Source organism: Perissodus microlepis, chromosome 19 (genome assembly GCF_051167445.1).
Source record: "Perissodus microlepis isolate ML-2025 ecotype Zambia chromosome 19, ASM5116744v1, whole genome shotgun sequence".
Classification (NCBI taxonomy): Eukaryota; Metazoa; Chordata; class Actinopteri; order Cichliformes; family Cichlidae; genus Perissodus; species Perissodus microlepis.
The window spans coordinates 5,871,448-5,889,881 of record NC_140479.1 but is presented as its reverse complement, the minus strand read 5'-3'; the positions used below and the strand labels follow the sequence as shown (position 1 = coordinate 5,889,881).

The 18,434-nt window shown below is 45.2% G+C and overlaps 3 protein-coding genes across 12 annotated transcripts in view; all 3 read right to left on the bottom strand.

Annotated features, from left to right (window-relative positions):
* The window catches only part of syne2b (spectrin repeat containing, nuclear envelope 2b), a 124,322-nt gene extending 106,111 nt beyond the window's left edge, over positions 1-18,211 (bottom strand). For 7 of the 8 annotated variants that reach the window (XM_084914302.1, XM_084914306.1, XM_084914305.1 and 4 more), the window contains exons 1-23: positions 14,766-18,211; positions 14,389-14,523; positions 13,976-14,101; positions 13,161-13,348; positions 12,879-12,960; positions 12,586-12,686; positions 12,351-12,471; positions 11,916-12,215; positions 10,836-11,431; positions 10,532-10,687; positions 10,149-10,299; positions 9,797-9,955; positions 9,232-9,399; positions 8,986-9,087; positions 8,656-8,856; positions 8,349-8,556; positions 7,789-7,901; positions 7,503-7,705; positions 7,262-7,369; positions 6,717-6,996; positions 6,242-6,571; positions 5,784-6,113; positions 5,312-5,611 (exon numbers count right to left, since the gene is read on the bottom strand). In XM_084914302.1, the coding sequence (XP_084770428.1) occupies positions 5,312-5,611; positions 5,784-6,113; positions 6,242-6,571; positions 6,717-6,996; positions 7,262-7,369; positions 7,503-7,705; positions 7,789-7,901; positions 8,349-8,556; positions 8,656-8,856; positions 8,986-9,087; positions 9,232-9,399; positions 9,797-9,955; positions 10,149-10,299; positions 10,532-10,687; positions 10,836-11,431; positions 11,916-12,215; positions 12,351-12,471; positions 12,586-12,686; positions 12,879-12,960; positions 13,161-13,348; positions 13,976-14,101; positions 14,389-14,523; positions 14,766-18,128 (7,821 nt within the window). In that variant the 5' untranslated portion in view covers positions 18,129-18,211. The remainder of the gene's footprint in view (positions 1-5,311; positions 5,612-5,783; positions 6,114-6,241; positions 6,572-6,716; positions 6,997-7,261; positions 7,370-7,502; positions 7,706-7,788; positions 7,902-8,348; positions 8,557-8,655; positions 8,857-8,985; positions 9,088-9,231; positions 9,400-9,796; positions 9,956-10,148; positions 10,300-10,531; positions 10,688-10,835; positions 11,432-11,915; positions 12,216-12,350; positions 12,472-12,585; positions 12,687-12,878; positions 12,961-13,160; positions 13,349-13,975; positions 14,102-14,388; positions 14,524-14,765) is intronic. The other variant, XM_084914307.1, reaches the window with a different exon arrangement.
* Positions 1,335-5,234, bottom strand: LOC146365245 (uncharacterized). Its single transcript, XM_084914317.1, has one exon. The coding sequence runs from the start codon at positions 2,104-2,106 to the stop codon at positions 1,336-1,338; it is 771 nt and encodes a 256-aa protein (XP_084770443.1). The 5' UTR covers positions 2,107-5,234; the 3' UTR covers position 1,335.
* The window catches only part of LOC146365243 (nesprin-2-like), a 29,568-nt gene continuing 29,251 nt past the window's right edge, over positions 18,118-18,434 (bottom strand). For 2 of the 3 annotated variants that reach the window (XM_084914310.1, XM_084914311.1), the window contains exon 22: positions 18,118-18,406. In XM_084914310.1, coding sequence (XP_084770436.1) covers positions 18,221-18,406 — 186 coding nt within the window. In that variant the 3' untranslated portion in view covers positions 18,118-18,220. The remainder of the gene's footprint in view (positions 18,407-18,434) is intronic. The other variant, XM_084914312.1, reaches the window with a different exon arrangement.

The following is an 18,434-nucleotide window of genomic DNA, read 5'->3' as shown; positions in this document are numbered from 1 at the left end:
AATCTCGGTGGTTTTGCCGCAAACTGTAGTCTGTAACCATGGGAAATGGTTGACAAGACCCAGGGATGAACTGCGCATGCGCGCCACCGCTCCAGCCGCGCTGCGAGCGAGCCTCTGAAGAAGCGGTAGCGTGACGTCACCCCTGTCTCCCGGAATGAGTTGGGGCTCTCCCCCTCGGGAAGAGCGTGAGCTCCCCCCGCTGGGAACAAAGACAAATTGCAGTGATTTTCTTTTGTTTTTATTTTGAAACTGGGGGGACATTCTGCCCTTGGCAAACTGCCTGGCTGCAGAAATGCACGTTTTATTTCTTTTGTTACCCCCAAACCACAGTGAAGTGTCTGATGAGTCTGGGCAGTGCTTGGTGACACAGACAGAGTGCTTAGAAGTGTTTGGTGACACTGCACCATTTGTCCACAAGTCTGTCCTCCCTGAACTGGAGGAGGAGACTGAGAGGGTGCTCCTGGTGAACTGGAAACTTCCGGAGACCCTGAACTTTGGAGTGATTTGGTTACCCCTTCTAACACCTTCCTTCTCTTTGGGGAAGAAAAGAGGGGTGACACAGAATGCTGCAGGTGTGCTAGGCTGACCGCTTCTTTTTCCCCTCTCCGGGGTGTGACGGCATGTTCTTTGCAGCAACTGCTGCAAAGGAATGCTTGCCCCAAGGTCTTCGGTTCTCTACCTTGGCCTGGTGGGCACCCTGCTGGCCTCCTGCTCCTCTCTGCATTCTGACCCCACTCTGTCTCCCTCTCACAGCTGCTGCTGTTGCTGCAAAGCCAGCTCTTGGCACCTACTGGGGCTGAGAGTTAGGTTTTCTGGGTAAGCAGAGGTTGAATGCTTTACCCTCCTGCTTTCTGCGGGTGCTTGTTTCTCTCATTCTCTCCAGGGCTGGGCCAAAGAGACCCTTGGTTGGGTCATAGGCTGCATCCATGACCTCAGCCTTCTGAGCATCACCTAGGCCTGACAGGTTTAGCCACAAGGCTCTCTCACCCGAGACTGCAAGGCCCATAACGCGACCACACCCTTGGACTGCTCCCCTGGAGGAGCGAAGAATGAGATCATTAACCACGCAGATTTCATCCCAGAGGGCTGGGTTCGGGGAACCCGAGTCAAGCTGACGGCCCATGTCTTCCAGAATTTCTGCCTGATATGCTGATAGCAGTGTGACTGCATTAAGCGAGCATACTGACTGTGCAGCATATTTGTACGTCCTTTGATAAATAGATGCCTTGAGGCGATCTATCTTGTTGGGCAAAGAAATGCTAGAAGAAGCTGAGATTGCCCTGCGGTTAGGGTGAAGGTGATACGCCACTGAAGGCTCCACTGCTGGGGGTTCGGTCAGCCCCAGTTCACCCATCCCCTGGATCTCAAGCTGCTTTTAAAAGGGCTTGACCAATAGCGACTCATTTCTTTCATGCAGGCTGGGACTGCTGGCAGAAGCTGCTTTGATGGCAGCAAGGCTGGTGGGAGCCTCTTGCCGTCATACAGGTCGCGTTCTGCCCCTTCGGCATCCTGGGCGGCTGGCCATGGGATGCCTAGCTTGGCAGCAGCCCGTTTGCAGACCTCGTACAAATTGCTGTCCACCAGGGGTGCAACTTCAGCCCCACTCGGTGGCCTGGACTGCTGGGGAGGAAAGGTAGAGTCATCCTCCTGTTCCTCATCCATGTCCTCCAGGTCGAGGAGGTCGGAGTCGGCATTGCCCTCCGCGTCCTCGCCACCCGGCTCGCCCACGTTTTGATCGAGGAGGTCCTCGAACGATGGGGGCATGAGCGGGGACTCTTCTTCCATCATGTCCGCCCAGCTTGTGGAGGCTCGCGGATGACGGATATCGCTCGTAGCAGTAGCAGCCGACAGGCAGGGGTCCTGACTGTTCGTTACTGCTACTCTCAGCCTCCTTTCCAGGACTTTCTCTGGCATCAAAGCACAGTGTGGGCATCCCCGAGGGTCCGCCAGTGAAGCCTGAGCATGCTTGGCACCCATACAGACGATGCACATTGGATGAGGGTCCCTGCCCGAGATGGTGGCACCGCATGATGCGGGGCACGGGCGGGATGCAGCCTCTTTAGCCTTCGGCTCCGACCTTTTGGCGGGAGTAGGAGCCGTAGACATGGTTAGCGGAAAGGGGTGAGACTAGGCTACACCAGGCTCGTCTCGACACGTTAGCCCGTAAGTAGCTAGGACTAGCAGCGGGTGTTAAATCCGATCTAGTCGCGGCGGGAGTCAGCTCGTCGTGACACGTTAGCTGCACTCCGCTAGCCAATATCGTTAGCAACTTAATGCTAACCGAACCCTAGGTCGACCAACAAGCTAATGCTAGTGAGACGCTAATGTGGTTCGTGGCCTGCTAACAAGTTAATGCTAGCCGGACACTGAACGAACAGCTCGCCGTAACGCGTTAGCCCGAGTCACACAACGTCGGCTACCTCGCTAACTAAAACCAGGAACCGCTGGGACAGCTCGCCTGACGCGGTTGCTGTTCCACAGTGCAACTCTAAGTACACTTCTTTCGAAGGACTTACTCAGCACAATCCAAACTGGAACCGGAAAAACTGCGTTCGGCGACGTACTCCTACACGGGACGCCTGAGAACTGTTAAGCAGCTAATCAAGTTAGCCTGGATGCGCTGAGGGAGCTCAAAGTAGTTTCTCACGTGAAGAAAGCGAGAATGAGTTAGGAGGAGCTGGTCGGCCGTGTTAGTATGAGGGGGCGGAGCCCTGAGCACGGCTCGACAGGTCTGTCATAGACAGACGTGGTGTCATTGGAGCTTCCGTAGTTGGTCACGCGATTCCCATAGTGAAACACCGAGCGAAGTTAGAAAAAGAACCTTGGTTTCTGCCATCCATGTGGATGTTACTTCATGTACCACCATGTACCACCTAGCTGAATACTGTGGCAGACCATTTACATCCTGTCATCAAAACAGTATCCCCTGATGGCTGCGGCCTCTTTCAGCAGGATAATGCGCCTTGCCACAAAGCAAAAATGGTTAGGAATGGTTTGAGGAGCACAACATGTTGGAGGTGACTTGGCCTCCAAACTCCCCAGATCACAACATCTTACAGGACTTGAAGGATCTGTTGCTAATATCTTGGTGCCATATTGATGCTTGGGCGATTGTGGCTCAAAGAATTGGAAGTTCATCTTATAACCGGAAGGTTGCCGGTTCGAGCCCCGGCTTGGACAGTCTCGGTCGTTGTGTCCTTGGGCAAGACATTTCACCTACCGCCTACTGGTGAGGGGCCGATGGCGCGATATGGCAGCCTTGCTTATGTCAGTCTGCCCCAGGGCAGCTGTGGCTACAACTGTAGCTTGCCTCCACCAGAGAGTGAATGAATAGTGGAATTGTACAGCGTTTTGAGGGCCCCGAAAAGCGCTATATAAATGCAATCCATTATTATTATTATATACCACAGCACACCTACAGGGGTCTTTTGAACTCCATGCCTCAATGAGTCAGGGCTGTCTTGGCAACAAAAGGGGGACCAATGATCATAATACTATGCCTGATCAATGATGGATTCACTCTTTTGAAACTCGGTAAAACAACAATTGTCAGAACTGGCTTACTTGACGTTTATGATGTATCCTGTTAGAATCATTTGTTATTGTTCAGAACAGAATGGTGACTTTAGTTTTCACTGTCATTTCAAGACATGATCAATCTACAGGGAGTGCAGAATTATTAGGCAAATGAGTATTTTGTCCACATCATCCTCTTCATGCATGTTGTCTTACTCCAAGCTGTATAGGCTCGAAAGCCTACTACCAATTAAGCATATTAGGTGATGTGCATCTCTGTAATGAGAAGGGGTGTGGTCTAATGACATCAACACCCTATATCAGGTGTGCATAATTATTAGGCAACGTCCTTTCCTTTGGCAAAATGGGTCAAAAGAAGGACTTGACAGGCTCAGAAAAGTCAAAAATAGTGAGATATCTTGCAGAGGGATGCAGCAGTCTCAAAATTGCAAAGCTTCTGAAGCGTGATCATCGAACAATCAAGCGTTTCATTCAAAATAGTCAACAGGGTCGCAAGAAGCGTGTGGAAAAACCAAGGCGCAAAATAACTGCCCATGAACTGACAAAAGTCAAGCGTGCAGCTGCCAAGATGCCACTTGCCACCAGTTTGGCCATATTTCAGAGCTGAAACATCACTGGAGTGCCCAAAAGCACAAGGTGTGCAATACTCAGAGACATGGCCAAGGTAAGAAAGGCTGAAAGACGACCACCACTGAACAAGACACACAAGCTGAAACGTCAAGACTGGGCCAAGAAATATCTCAAGACTGGTTTTTCTAAGGTTTTATTGACTGATGAAATGAGAGTGAGTCTTGATGGGCCAGATGGATGGGCCCGTGGCTGGATTGGTAAAGGGCAGAGAGCTCCAGTCCGACTCAGACGCCAGCAAGGTGGAGGTGGAGTACTGGTTTGGGCTGGTATCATCAAAGATGAGCTTGTGGGGCCTTTTCGGGTTGAGGATGGAGTCAAGCTCAACTCCCAGTCCTACTGCCAGTTTCTGGAAGACACCTTCTTCAAGCAGTGGTACAGGAAGAAGTCTGCATCCTTCAAGAAAAACATGATTTTCATGCAGGACAATGCTCCATCACACGCGTCCAAGTACTCCACAGCGTGGCTGGCAAGAAAGGGTATAAAAGAAGAAAAACTAATGACATGGCCACCTTGTTCACCTGATCTGAACCCCATTGAGAACCTGTGGTCCATCATCAAATGTGAGATTTACAAGGAGGGAAAACAGTACACCTCTCTGAACAGTGTCTGGGAGGCTGTGGTTGCTGCTGCACGCAATGTTGATGGTGAACAGATCAAAACACTGACAGAATCCATGGATGGCAGGCTTTTGAGTGTCCTTGCAATGAAAGGTGGCTATATTGGTCGCTGATTTGTTTTTGTTTTGTTTTTGAATGTCAGAAATGTATATTTGTGAATGTGGAGATGTTATATTGGTTTCACTGGTAAAAATAAATCATTGAAATGGGTATATATTTGTTTTTTGTTAAGTTGCCTAATAATTATGCACAGTAATAGTCACCTGCACACACAGATATCCCCCTAAAATAGCTAAAACTAAAAACAAACTAAAAACTACTTCCAAAAACATTCAGCTTTGATATTAATGTGTTTTTTGGGTTCATTGAGAACATGGTTGTTGTTCAATAATAAAATTATTCCTCAAAAATACAACTTGCCTAATAATTCTGCACTCCCTGTAGATGTCTTGTTGAAGTCACTGATAAAAATTCTGAAAAACAATGCTACTTCTGTACCCTACTTATGTAGTTATATTGAAACAAACCTGTGCTGTGTGGCATCTCTCTTCAGCTCTTGTGTGACTGCCCACAGCCTGTAGCTTCTGTTGCTTCTCTTTGATCCACATCTCTGTGTTTTTACTCTGGACGTCAAAGTCATCAGAAAGACTCCTGACTTCTGCTTGATTGGCAGCCTGTTGAACTGTTGTCCACTGCTGCTCTGTGACTGTTACTAGCTGCTGAACCTCTAGTTTCCTACTGTCTTCCAAGAGCTTGCTCAGATTCTCACCCCGTCTCTTCAGGTCGAGCAACTGGGACTCTCCTTCAGGTTTGGAAGTCATGACAGCCTGAAGGCAACGACACAATCAAATAAATCAAAGTAAGAATTCCTGTTACAAACTGCAATTAAAAACTGCAGTAGAGATCTACAGTATGAGCATATATCGGTTTTATAAGTTTTACAAGTTTCATCAGTTTCTATAATATATTTTGAAGTTAGGTCCCAACTTGTAAACTCACCTGTACTATCTCGGACCTTTCTTCAAAGTGCATATGACTACTGAGGGACCGCAGTTTCTGCTTCTGCTCTTTGATCCAGGATTGGATTGTTTCACTTTGGGTTTTGAAAGCATCAAAATCTCTTTTAGTGGCCTCTTCAGTCTCTGCCTGTTTGAGAGCCTCTTCAGCACCCTGCAAGGCTTTCCTCCAATCCTGTTCTGTGTGTTTGACTGCATCATGAAGCTTTTGTTTCCTGCTCTCATCCAAACTCTGGTTGTCACATAGACTCTGGCACAGTTGCTTAAGCTCTTGGAGCTTTGACTCTCCATTAGGCTTGGAGCTCAGAAAAGCCTTAAGAGAAGAGATACCCTGTTAGGTAACCACTTTGTTTTGATCCTTGAAAGACAAGCCCATAGAAGTGATTCTACAAACTACAACCCACCCTTACCAAACTCATCTACATGTCAATTTACACTCACTTGTGCTGCCTGACGCTTTTCTTCAACTTGCACATGGCCACTGATAGACTTGAGGTTCTGGTCCTGGTCTCTGATCCAGGACTGGACACTTTCATTGTGGGTTTGGAAAGCTTCAACGTCTTTTTCTAAAATGGTTTGCGTCTCTGCCTTTCTGAGAGCCTCCTGAGCAGCCTGCAGGGCTGTCGTCCACTGTTTCTCTGTGTCTCTAACTAACAGCTGGACACTTTGTTTCCTGGACTCGTCCAGGCCTTCCTTCTCACACAGACTTTCGCTTTGTCGTCTCAAGCTGCTCACTTTAAAGTCTCCCTCAGGTTTGCTGCTAAGGATGGCCTGGTGACAAAATCATAAAACGTGTCCGACATTTTTAACTCCAGACAGAATATCATTATTTTAATACTTTAAGAGATGAGCTAACAATACACCAAAAATATTCCCAGAAGAAAGCTTTATTAGATTAGACACCACTTTCACTAACTTGTGCTTTGGACTTCATCTCCTCCATGTTGGTGTCTCTGTCTGGAGTGGTGAGAGGCTGTGATAGTTCACTGATCCAAGTCCTGGTGCTCTCTGCCTGAGTATTAAACACATTGTATTCTCCATCCAACACACTCTGGGCCTCAGCCTGATTCAGCATCCTGCCCTCCAGGTTTCTGTAGCGCTGTATCAAGTTATCAGCGTCCTTCAGGAGGCTCTCAGATCTGACACCTTGTCTGCGTATTGATGCCAGCAGCTCACTGAGGGTCTCGGCTCTTCCACTGTTGCACGGACAGACAAAGACAAGTAAGACGGCATGCAAAAGAAGGGATAACGTCCTCACGCAGCATATTATGCATCCAAATGTTTCTGTAATAGACAGGTTTAGGTCTATGTTGTGCTTAATTCTATTCTATTCTGACTCTTTCCGTTAACATTAAACAACTATCAAAATTAGAGAGATGTGCATATCTTGGAAGTCAGCAAACTTTACTGCTTGTGCGATGGAATATTTCTGGTTCTGGTTTTATGAATGTTGAGGATCACCTCTCATCCTGAAGGTCTTTCAGAAGTTGTTTGACTTTCTCAGACACCACAGACTGTTTTTCTTTGTTCTGAAGCCACTGACGAAGGCTGTCATGCTGCTTCTGCAGACTATATTTTAAAAAAGCAAAAAAAACTTAAAACAAACACATTCTGTTTGTGGAAATGCTTGAGAAAATGTTTTACATTGTACACATGTGTTGTTTAACAGTATAGCTATTATATTAGCAGAAGCAGGAATGACCTGTCCAAGTCGCTGAGCAGTGACTCCATTTGTTTCTGCCGGTTTTGGCAGTGGGTTCTGAACGTAACCACTTCCTCTTGCTGCTCCTGCATCCACCCAGTAAACTCAGAGAGCTGCTGAGGTGGAACCTGCTCCCTGCCTCTCTCCAGCTGATCTTTCAGCTGGTCAAGACGTCTCTCTGCATCCTTGGACTTTAAGAAACTCTGATGAAAGAAAACATGAACATCCATCTGTCATATAAGAGTCTATAGCATCTATCTAACTTTAAAATTATCCATCAACTTACAGCCAGTCTTTGCAAAAACGTCTCCACATCTGTTCTACTCTCAGGGTTCTCGAAGCACTCATTGACGGCTAGCTGCAAGTCCTGGAACCATTCTTCGAATGACTGCTTCTCATCTGGGAACATTTTTTTTAAATTACTCACACACACAATTGAATTAAGGAATACTGAGACCAAAACATGTCCCTGCCTTCTAATATCTGAGTCAAATATATAGAAATTTCTATTTAACAAAAGAGAAACAAAGACAATATCCTGCTTGTTGATCAGACACGTGGAGATCCCGGTCTGAGTGATGTTAGTGTCCAGTGGTTGCCAGAAAAAGTTACGCTGACAGTATCAGGCCTGTTATCCTGTTAATCTTTCCGTAATAGCCAAAAGTCTTTTATTTAATCTACTTTAATTTTTTAACCATTTTTAAAAACACGTTTCATTTTCATTTGTTGTACTTATTTTGTGCCTATATGTGATTGATGCTTGTCTTCTCTCTGTATTTCCTAATTCAGTGCTTTTTACCAGACCTCTGATAAGCAACTGATTAAAAGCACATTTTCAATACTAACCTCCGATAACCTTGAGCAGGCCTTTGTCCCTCTCCTCTCTCTTCAGCTGGATCATGTCTTTGGTGCGCGAGATTGCCTCCGTTAGCCTGCTGCAGTCAACAGAGAGTGTCTCAAGCACCTGGGGGCTGGCCACACTGGAAACCAATCTCACCTCCTTCAACACGGCCTCAGCCTGCTCTTCCTGAGACTCCAGGTCGTTGCACAGATCCTGCAGCGTGAGACACAAAACATTATAAGTGGTGATCATTCAGGAGAACTCACTTGTATAGGAGCACCATGCTGTCCATCTCTGTCAACAGCTGCATACCTGTATCTGGGCTTCCACATTTGGACCTGAAGCATTAGTCTCGTTGATACGACTCTGGATGTTCTCTACCGCTGTCTGACAATCCTCTACCTTCTCGGCTAGATGCTTCTTCACAGCGATTAGCTCCTCAAAGACATCTGTGCAGTCAGTAAACAGTTCCTTCACCTGCTCCAGTCTCTTTCTCAGCTGGGTTTCCATTACCTACACGAAACAGAGGAATGATGAGAAGAGAAGCACGGTACAGGGGATATACTAATTCTTTAAAAACGTTTACGCATGAATAACTACATAAAATGAAATGGTGTTGTAAAAGTCTCTGTTTCATCTCACCTGTAGCTCCAGTGGAGCTTCCTGACTTTGCAGCATCTCCTGGATCTCAATAGACTTCTTGTGAAAATGAGTGATGTTCTCCTCATTGGCCTGGATTTCATCCTGAACACAACAAAATACACAAATGTACAGACAAAAAAAAATCACAAAAAGTGAAACTGGAATTATTTCACATTAACAGATGCTTAAAATCAAGTAGAAAAATGATTGAAGAACAGTTAAAAATATCAGGTTTTACTTCAGTACCTTCATGGTGAGTACTTGTTGCTCATTGTAGAAAGCATGGCTCTCTGCAAACAGGGCGAGTTTGGCCCCGGCCCAGCTGTCCACCTCTCCGCCCAGCATCAGCTGCTTCTCCCACAGCTCCAGGCCCACTCGTAGGTTATCCATGTAGGCATCTGTCTTCTCTGTCACCTGCAGGGGCACCAAAAGATCACTAAAATTTAGTTAAGGTGAGCAATATAGAAATATATAAATAGAAATATTCCAACCACGATCCAACTACGACTTTAGTTTCTCTGTTCAACTTTGAGTTGTACTTCTAATATTTGTCACAGACAGAGCTGTTCTGGAGACACGAAACACTGGATCAATGTCAGACTGACACCCAGTGAAAATACTGCCATTTACTGAGGATGTTAAAAAATCCAACAAGCTTGTGAAGGTATAATTTTTAACTCAGATACTAAGCTGTCAGTGTCAGTGAGTCTGATCAGTCTCCTTCCCAGCATGCTTAATGTACAGTTTTAGTAGAACTCCTCTGTTTGTTTACAAGAACGACATCTATAAGTGTCAGTGCATAGATGCATACGTCCAGCCAGCTGTCCATCAGCGTGTCAGCCTCTGCTTCAAATGGAGATTCACTGCAGTGTGGAAACTTCTTCAGTTCAGTCTGCAGCTGTTTGCAAACACTTCTCATCTCTTCCATTGGCCCCGCAAGACCAGCCAGCTCCTCCTTAATATCACAGACCTGAACAAATGTACACGTGTTAACATACAGCACTTGTAAGTGCACACCGAGCACACCAATCTGATATTTAGAAAGTGTCTGCCATCTGCTGGTTCATTCCTTTTAGTGCATACAGTAACAAATGCCCTTAAGCTGTTTTAGGAAACCAATACAAGAGTCAGAATATATTGAAACACAATGCAAATACACCTACCTTTGCCATACTCCTCTGCAGGTTGTCTTTCCCCATGTAGGATGCCTTATCGCTGATTGCCTGCTCTGCTTTCTGGATGGTGCTGCTCAGGAGACTCCGGCAGGTCTGGAACTTCTTCAGAAGCTCCAACAGTGTGCTGTACTGCTTCCTTCTGCAAGAGTGAGAAAATACCAAGGAAGATTTGAGCATTCGGATTGCAGTGTATAGAGAAACATAATAAAAGTTTACTTGAACTTAAATGCATTCATTTCTAGCAGTTGAGGACAGCATATAAGTCAGTGTTGCTCATTAATGGCTTAAAGAATAAATAAATAAATACAATTTTATTTATATAGCACCTTTCTAGACAGAGTCTTAATTTAAGGTTCTTGTGCCGACGTTACCTGTCAGAAAAAGCCTGCTGAGTCTCCTTCCACTGAGCTTCCAGCTCCTGAAGGAGATTTTCTCCTCCTCCCTGCTTCTCTTGGACTTCACGGAGGCTCTGAAGCTCACAGTTCTGAGCCTGCAGCTGGCCTTCTAAATCCAAGATGGCACGAAGCCTGGAAAGTGCAACAAATTCAGATTTTAATTCTGCAAATATATTGCAAAATCTAAACGGTACATTCTGGGACTACATGTAGTTTCCCATTTTCACATATCAAAACTGCTTCAGGATAGCAAAAGCACTATCGCACTAAAGGGACAAACCTGTGCTGCAACGCAGGCATGGTGGGCTCTTTGAGGCCTTGCGTTTCAATCGTATCCTGCAGCTTCTTCATCTCCCCCAGCATCGTCCTCTTCCTCAGGCCCAGGGTTTTGCTTTGGGTCTCCTTCTGAAGGACCTTCTGCTGGCTGACCAGCCCACTGTCAGCCTCGTCCAGCCTTCTCACCAGGACATTCACCATATCGAGGCAGGAGGCTGGGATACCATCCCTTGTGACTGTGAGCCGAGCTCCCTGCAGGAGTAGATCCAGCTGAGGTGCCTTCTCTTTCAAACTGTCTATGCTCTGCCTTATCAGAGCCAACTTGGAGCGGCATTCCTGCAGCACTACAGCGTCACTACAGGGTGGACCTGGGATACTTGAGATATCCTCATCCACAGTGCGCAGCGACATAAGAAATCGGTCGAGGGCACGGGCAGCTGCTTCGCTCTTCCGGACTTGCTGCCGGAGTTGATCCAAGCTGGTTTTGTGAGCCTCAAACTCACGGGACAGAGGGAAGCGTTCTCTGGGATCCAAGTCGCTGGATTCAGGGTCCAGACGGGACAACTGGTCCAGTTCACTCTGTATGTTGTCATCCAGTTCCTTTAGCAAAAAACACACAAGGTGTAGTGTGAGGTGAGATGCCTATAGAAGTGAGATTGATTTACATCTTTAAAAACAAAAAAAAATTCTTATATCTCTAAGAATTTGCATTTATTGGATTTATCTTCTAAAGGCCAGCATCACTGATGTCTAAAATCTATCTGTACTGTGGTGTTTAGGAGTTGATGATACAGGGGACTAGGAAATCCAACACATAATAAATATTAAACACCAAATTGTATGATTTATGCTAAATCAGTAGCTTGTTTATGTGTACAAGATGCATTCAGCTTGTTTTCAATGATCCAGTTATTGACCAGTATGTTTTTTCCAGCCGTGTGAAATTTTAAAATGTGCTGATCTCTGCAAAGACTTCTTGTAAATCCAGGCTTCATATAGGTGTTAACGCATGTGCTTAGACAATATTTGTGTGTCAGACTGACAAAATTAAACAAAAGAAAATTGCGTGTGTCTAACAGCAGACCTTTATATCTTTCAGAATGTTAGTGTTGGCCAGTGTGAAGCCAGTGATGTCTTTGGGCTGTCTCAGATAACGGTCCAGGCGGTCGGTGAAGTCCACCATGTGATTCTCAGTGGAGTCAATCTGCCTGAGTGCAGAGCCCAGCGAGCTGCCTCTCCTCTGAAGGTTGGACTGCTGAGTGCGCCACTGCTCCTGCAGCTCTGCTTTCTCCTGCTCCAGAGAAGTGTTTCCACTCAGCTGGGAACACTGAGAGCACTGGTTTGCATACTCAGACCAAAGACACTCAGTCTCTTGTCTCAAGAACTAGGAAGAAAGGAACTCAAGTTTATTGGCCGGTTGTGGGGATTGAGTCATTTTGCTCAAAGGTTCTTATAGCATGTCATTTATATTTCAGTCCAGTTTGTTTTTGATAGAGTGGTATTTATAACATCATTGTACCTGTATTTCCTGGAGCCGTGTATGCAGGCCTTTCAGAGAGACTGAGTCAGAGGGGACATCCTTGATGCTCTGTTCATTTTTAGCTAGTTGGGCTTGCAAAGCCCTCTTAGCATTCTCATATCTGGAGAGTTAAACCAAAAATAACTAAATTTAAGGATTAAATATAAAACCATCCAACCTGTTTTTTGATTTGTATGTTGCCTTTTATTTTAAATACAAGACAGCTAAATTTCACCTTTCTAAAGCTTCCTTTTTGGTTACTTCTTCCTCCACAGACATCTGCTTTTCAGTCTCCCTTCTCTCCACAGCAACTGTCTTCACTGTCACCTGGGTCACCTGGAAAAACAGCAACAGGATGTTAGCGATTATTTCAGACACATCTGCACACGCCCAGTATCGGCTTCAGGATTTAAATTCAAAGACTGGTCTGTATTTCTTCTTGCTTAAAATGTGTTAAAGGAGCTGTGACTGTTTAAATCTATAGAGAGAATCTTTTTAATAAGAATTTTTAATAATAGTGAATCATACCTCAGCTAAGGCCTGAGGTTTGTCACTTGGTTTGGTAGGCTCCTTCTGTGTGTTGGGATCCTCAGTGAAGGCAACAGGAATCCTACAGAATTTAAATTGATTTAAACTTTCTACTATATTTTGAATAAATGTAAATGTAACTTAATACAATAGCTGCAACATAAATCATGCACAACCAAATATTTTAATCAGTATTAAGAATTAAATAAGGAATACAAAAGGTTGTTTTGAAGATTGCATACCAAGTCTTTGCTGTTTTGAAACCTCTATGGAAAGCCTCACCTAGATTCAGGGAGTGGTGTGTCTTGATCTCCACTGAACTGATGCTGGATGGCAGCCAGCCTCTTTTCACACTCCCTCAGCTGCGTCTGAGCCAAGCAGTGAGCATCCTCCGGGCTTAGGGTGTCACACAGCTCTTTCAGTGCCTGCAGGTGCTGTTCTGCTTCAGCAAAGTCCGCTGAGAAGCAAGCCTGTTGAATGATTTTAATGTGAAAACAGTAAGCACAAAGGCATTGTAGAGCTGCTTTGACTTCAGGCGATCCATTGAGCCAAATCTTCTTTTTTTGTTAAGCTTTTTATTTATTTTCTTGCGTTTTTATTAGATTTATACAACTATAAATTAGTTATATGTGTGACCTGCTTATTAGCATCCAATATCATAAAAGAAGGTTTGGCAGATACATTGCACCACTTGAGCAAGACCCCAGATGGCAGCCGGCAACAGATGTGCTGCACAAAATCATAAAAGAATGCTGTTTTAAGCTTACAGAGAAGATGTGATTTCATCTTCATTAGCACATATTTATTTCATTGTTTTAAGGTCCTGATAATGATGGTGTTGTTTGTCGTTTTCAGCTTAAGATAATAAAAAGTGTCTGAAACTGTAAACATACCCAAACAAAACTAGCTAAAACAGCACTCTCTTAGAAACCAGCTGGAATAAAGTATTGCTATTACCCTTCCCACTGACAGCTTCCTTGAAGGCATACAAAGAAGATGGAAAAGACAAAGTTAGACAAGCAGAGCAGAGAAAACTGGCTGAATACCCATCCTTTGAAGCACCCCTGCCAAGAGTTCAGCTTTGGTCATTTAGCTACCTGAGCTTGGTTTTCTAAGCTGGTGCTTAAGTGCATCTCACACCGAAGGACTGCTGCATTAAAGTCTTTCCTTGTTACTTCAAACTGTAATTGTTCCAAAAAGCCTGAGATCTCAGCTCTGAGGGCCTGGGAGATAATATATACAATGATTTTATATATATATATATATATATATATATATATATATATGAAAAAGGAAACATGATAGAATATAGTATTGACTAAAAGGTTAATAATCTTGGATTGTTTACATCTGTGTCAGTTTGCTAACATTCCTTTAAAAACAGGCTTCAAAGGCATAAAATAGTTGCCAGTTTTAGTTTGTGGTTTAAATATGCATATGCAATTAACTGAGAGATGTCTTTAAAAAAACTAGTGAACATTTGACTATTCATACAAATCAAAATCCCCACCTCCCACTGTGTCCTGACAGATTGGGTGAAGAACTCCATATCTCTGAGCTGTGAGGGGGTACAAAAGGCCTCCATGCCATTAGCTGCTCGCAAGAACTCCTCCAGCAACTCTGGATCAAGTGTCCTCAGAGTTTTCTGTGTTTAGACACAAAATAGTTACATTATGATTCCTCTACAGAAACTGTATTTCATGTTGTTGGATGTTTTTTTAAGCCAAAGTAACTGCTTTCTATTTAAGACATTAAACAATGTGGCTATAAATGTAGGGTAGGTAAAGAGACTTGTAAATTCGCAAAAATTGGCAAATAAAACTTATCAATCATGATTATTCACTAAATATGAAATGTGCAGAAGTCATTGCCAATGGTTAAACTTACCTCCTTTACTGAAGCTTGCTCAGCTGATACACGCCTGTCTTTGAAGATGTTGATAGCTTCCAGGATGTGCGCCTGCAGGCAGTGTTTGGCCTCCTCAAAGCCATTTCTAGCTAAAGCCTGTGCCTTAGTGTAGGCCTCTGTGTAGGCCTGGGGAGGTGCTTGAGCCAGAGCAGGAGGTTTGATATTAAGATCTGGTGACTCAGCCTGGGTTTGAAGCAACACATCGATTTGAGAGACGAGAATAGTCTGGGAGTGTTGAATTTTCTGTTTCAAAGGAGACTGGGTTTCAGTCTTTGGTGGGTCAAGTGGTTGAGTCTGAGGTCTTGCCTGTGTGGGAGATTGAGTCTTGGACTGTGGCACTGTTTGGGCCGTGGGAGGCAATGACGCCGGAAACTGAGGATGGTGTTGTGGGGATAACTGTGCCTGAGATTTGGGTTGGAACACTGGTTGGACTTTGGGTTGGACTGGTGACTGAACTTTGGGCTGAGTTGGTGATTGAACTGTAGGTTGTAATTGAGGTTGGGCTTGCACCTTGGGTTGAGGGGGTGATTCAACATTAACTTTAGTTAGTGACTGAGCCTGTGGTGGCAATTGAGATTCGGGTTTGGGCTGTGGCAGTGATCCAGGTATGTGTTTAATTGGTGACTGAACTATTAGTTGAGGTGTCATTTCAACATCCTGTTTTGGCTGTAGAGGTCTGGGCTGTAGAGGTGAGTTACCTTTTACTTGAGTTTGTGACTGAATCGTTGGTTGTAGCTGAAGTTGGGGCTGGTGCTTGGGCTGAGAAGTTGATTGCTGGAATTGAATATTAGATTGAGTCCCCTGAGTCCTGACAAAGGGCTTTTCTTGAACTAATGGCTGTGCCTGGACGTGTGTTTGGGACTGGGCCTGCAAAGTTTGTTGCTGGGGCTGTGAAGGAAGCTGAGGATAGGCTTGATGTGATGGTTGTGACTGGAGAGATATCTGTGTTTGAATCTGAGATGGAGAGTGATGTTGAGCTTGGGGTTGATGCTGGACCTGTACATACTGCTGAGACTGAGGCTGCTGATAAGACTGAGATGGCACTTGCAGTGGTGCTTGAACCCAAGTCTGTTGCTGAACTTGGCCTTGTTGTGGCTGAACTAAGTTAGAAGCTCTCATCTGGGTGTGTTGATGCATGGAACTCTGGGGCCCAATTTGCTGCTGTGTTTGAGTCCAGGGTTGGGGTTGAGCTTGAGGATGCATTTGCGGTTGAGTATATGATGGCCCCATATGAGAAACCCTATGGTGGGCAATCTGAGGCGTTTGCTGGGCCCACTGTGATAGAGTCTGAACTGTAGGATAAGCCTGAGAATGTGTTGCTTGGCCCATTTGCTGAGGATATGGTTGCGGGATAGGGTAACTCTGCTGGGGAAATGCTTGATTTTGTGTTTCTTGTTTATCTGTCCACTGCTGAGATGTGGACTGAGCTTGGGCATAACCCTGGGAGTATAACTGAGGTTGCACTGTAGCTTGTGGATGCTGGATAGACTGGGGGACTGAGGATCTGACTTGAGTATAAGCTTGAAAGTGCCCCTGTGAAATATGGCCTTGTTGCTGGACCAGTGCCTGTGCATGTGTTGGATACTGAGTCATAGGATCAGTCAAAGAATGACCCTGAAGGTGGAGTATAGGTTGGGCTTGGGTTGGATGTTGAGTCAATGGTTGGGCCTGACTTAGCCTGGCCATTGGTTGAACATTAGTTGGAACATGGGCATGAGCATGGGCTTGTGGGTAGGGCATTGACTGGGGATGGGTCTCAGACTGATCAGCATAGATTTGAACTTGGGTCTTAGGCTGAGGGTGTGTTTGAGGTTGGACCTTGGGCTGAGGGTGAATTTCAGGATCATTCATTGATTTTGCATGGGTTTGGTCCACGTTTGTTGACTGAGTATGCATTGGAGGCTGAGCCTGGGTTGGTGGCTTAGGGGAAGGGGGCCGGACAGGGGCCCATGATTGTGGATGACTACGAAGCTGAATGTGAGATGGTACAGGAAGCTGAATTGGGCCTTGCAGCGGAGCCTGAATACTGGAAGGCTGTCTGATCTGAGCCCATATTGGGACTTGCGCTACAGATTGGTCATGGGGTAGTACCTGTGGCTGCTTAGATGGCTGAGGACCAGATGGTTGAACCAGAGCCTGATCCTGTAGCTGGAGCTGTTGTTGGGTCTGTGGCTTGGTTGATGACTGTTTCTTCACAGAGTCATGGGACTGAGGAACACATGGTTGCTGTGTATCTGTAGTAATGTGGGACTGAACCATAGTATTGGTTTGTGATTGATTTGGGGCCTTTCTTTGTGGTTGAGGTTGACTCAAAGTTACAGCATGTGATTTATTTTTGGTATTTGATTCTTGTTGTGCTTGTCTTACAGTTTCTTGTGGTTGTTGTTTTTGCTGTTCCTTTTGCTGATGCTGCTCTTTTTGCTGTTGTTGATGTAGCAGTTTGTCTTGTTGCTGATGCTCTAGATTTTCACTTTGCTGTGTTTGCTTCTGTTCCACTTTTTGTTGTTGCTGTGGCTGCTTAGTCATTTTTGCATGGGCCTCATACTGTAGCCTGGTGGTTGCTACATTTTGGGAAATTACCTGAACTGATCCCAATGCCTGTGTCTGTCTAGTTTGAACTAGATCTTGAGTCAAATCCTGCTCTTGAGTTGGAGTTTTCTGTTCTGGAAAAGCTGGTTTCTGAAGCCATGGCCGGTTCTTCATGCCCTGAGCTTTTCTGCTTTGGAGCTCCTGGGAACTTAGAACCTTTTTCTTTACAGCTGGTTCCTGAAGTGGAGTCTGGTCTTTGGATTCTGGTCTTTGTTTAACTTGTTGTTCAGCTTGTATATTAATTACCACATGCTGTTGAACTTGTTGCTGTTGTACCTGTTGTTGCTCCTGCTTGGGCTGACTTGGTTGTGGTTGCACTGGGAACAACTCCAGCTGCTGAACTTCTTGTAGAAGATACTCCTCCTTTATTTCTTCCTGTTCTTTCTGTCCCAGTTTAATTTCCACCTGTCTTCTAAGTCCCTCTTGGAGTAGGTCTTGCTGTGGCCCTTGATCTGGAGTCTCTGTTGTCTTTTGTGCAGTGGCCATTGGCCAGCCTTGAAACTGACTTTCTGGTGGCGACTTTCTTCTGGTCTGCTTCACAGCTTCTGCGTAGCTGTATGGCATTGGAGGAGAAGTCATCTTTTCTTCTTTGTAATCTTGTACCACTATCTTTGGCACAAAGGTTTTTGTATGCTTGGTGTCTAACTGTTTCAAATGTTGAAGCACTGCTTTATCTTGAATAAAGACTTTTGAAGGAGGTCCTGCTGGAGGACTTCTGCTTCTGTCTCGTCTGGCACCCAGGCTGCTTAGCATACCAACTGCTTCCTAAAAGTGACATCATGCACCTTAGAAATAAAGTACTTTCAATTATACTGTTTTGTCTGGTCAGAACATGCCTAACAAGGTTACTTCACAAAAAAAACCCAACTGGCCTGTGACTGAGCAACAGCAGCTCGCACTCGATCCTGCATAGCAGAGGCATGGAGGTAGTGGATGGGAGAGCTCTTCTGATTTGTCGATACGATCACCTGCAGGTCTTGCTCCTCTGTGACTACCTGACCTTCGAGCTGTAGACCACGGGAAATAGTGACCTGGAAAATAAAAATGTTAGTTTTAAAT

Coding starts and splice junctions, on each gene's coding strand:
- LOC146365245 (XM_084914317.1), bottom strand. CDS start 2,106: ATGTCTACGGCTCCTACTCCCGCCAAAAGGTCGGAGCCGAAGGCTAAA.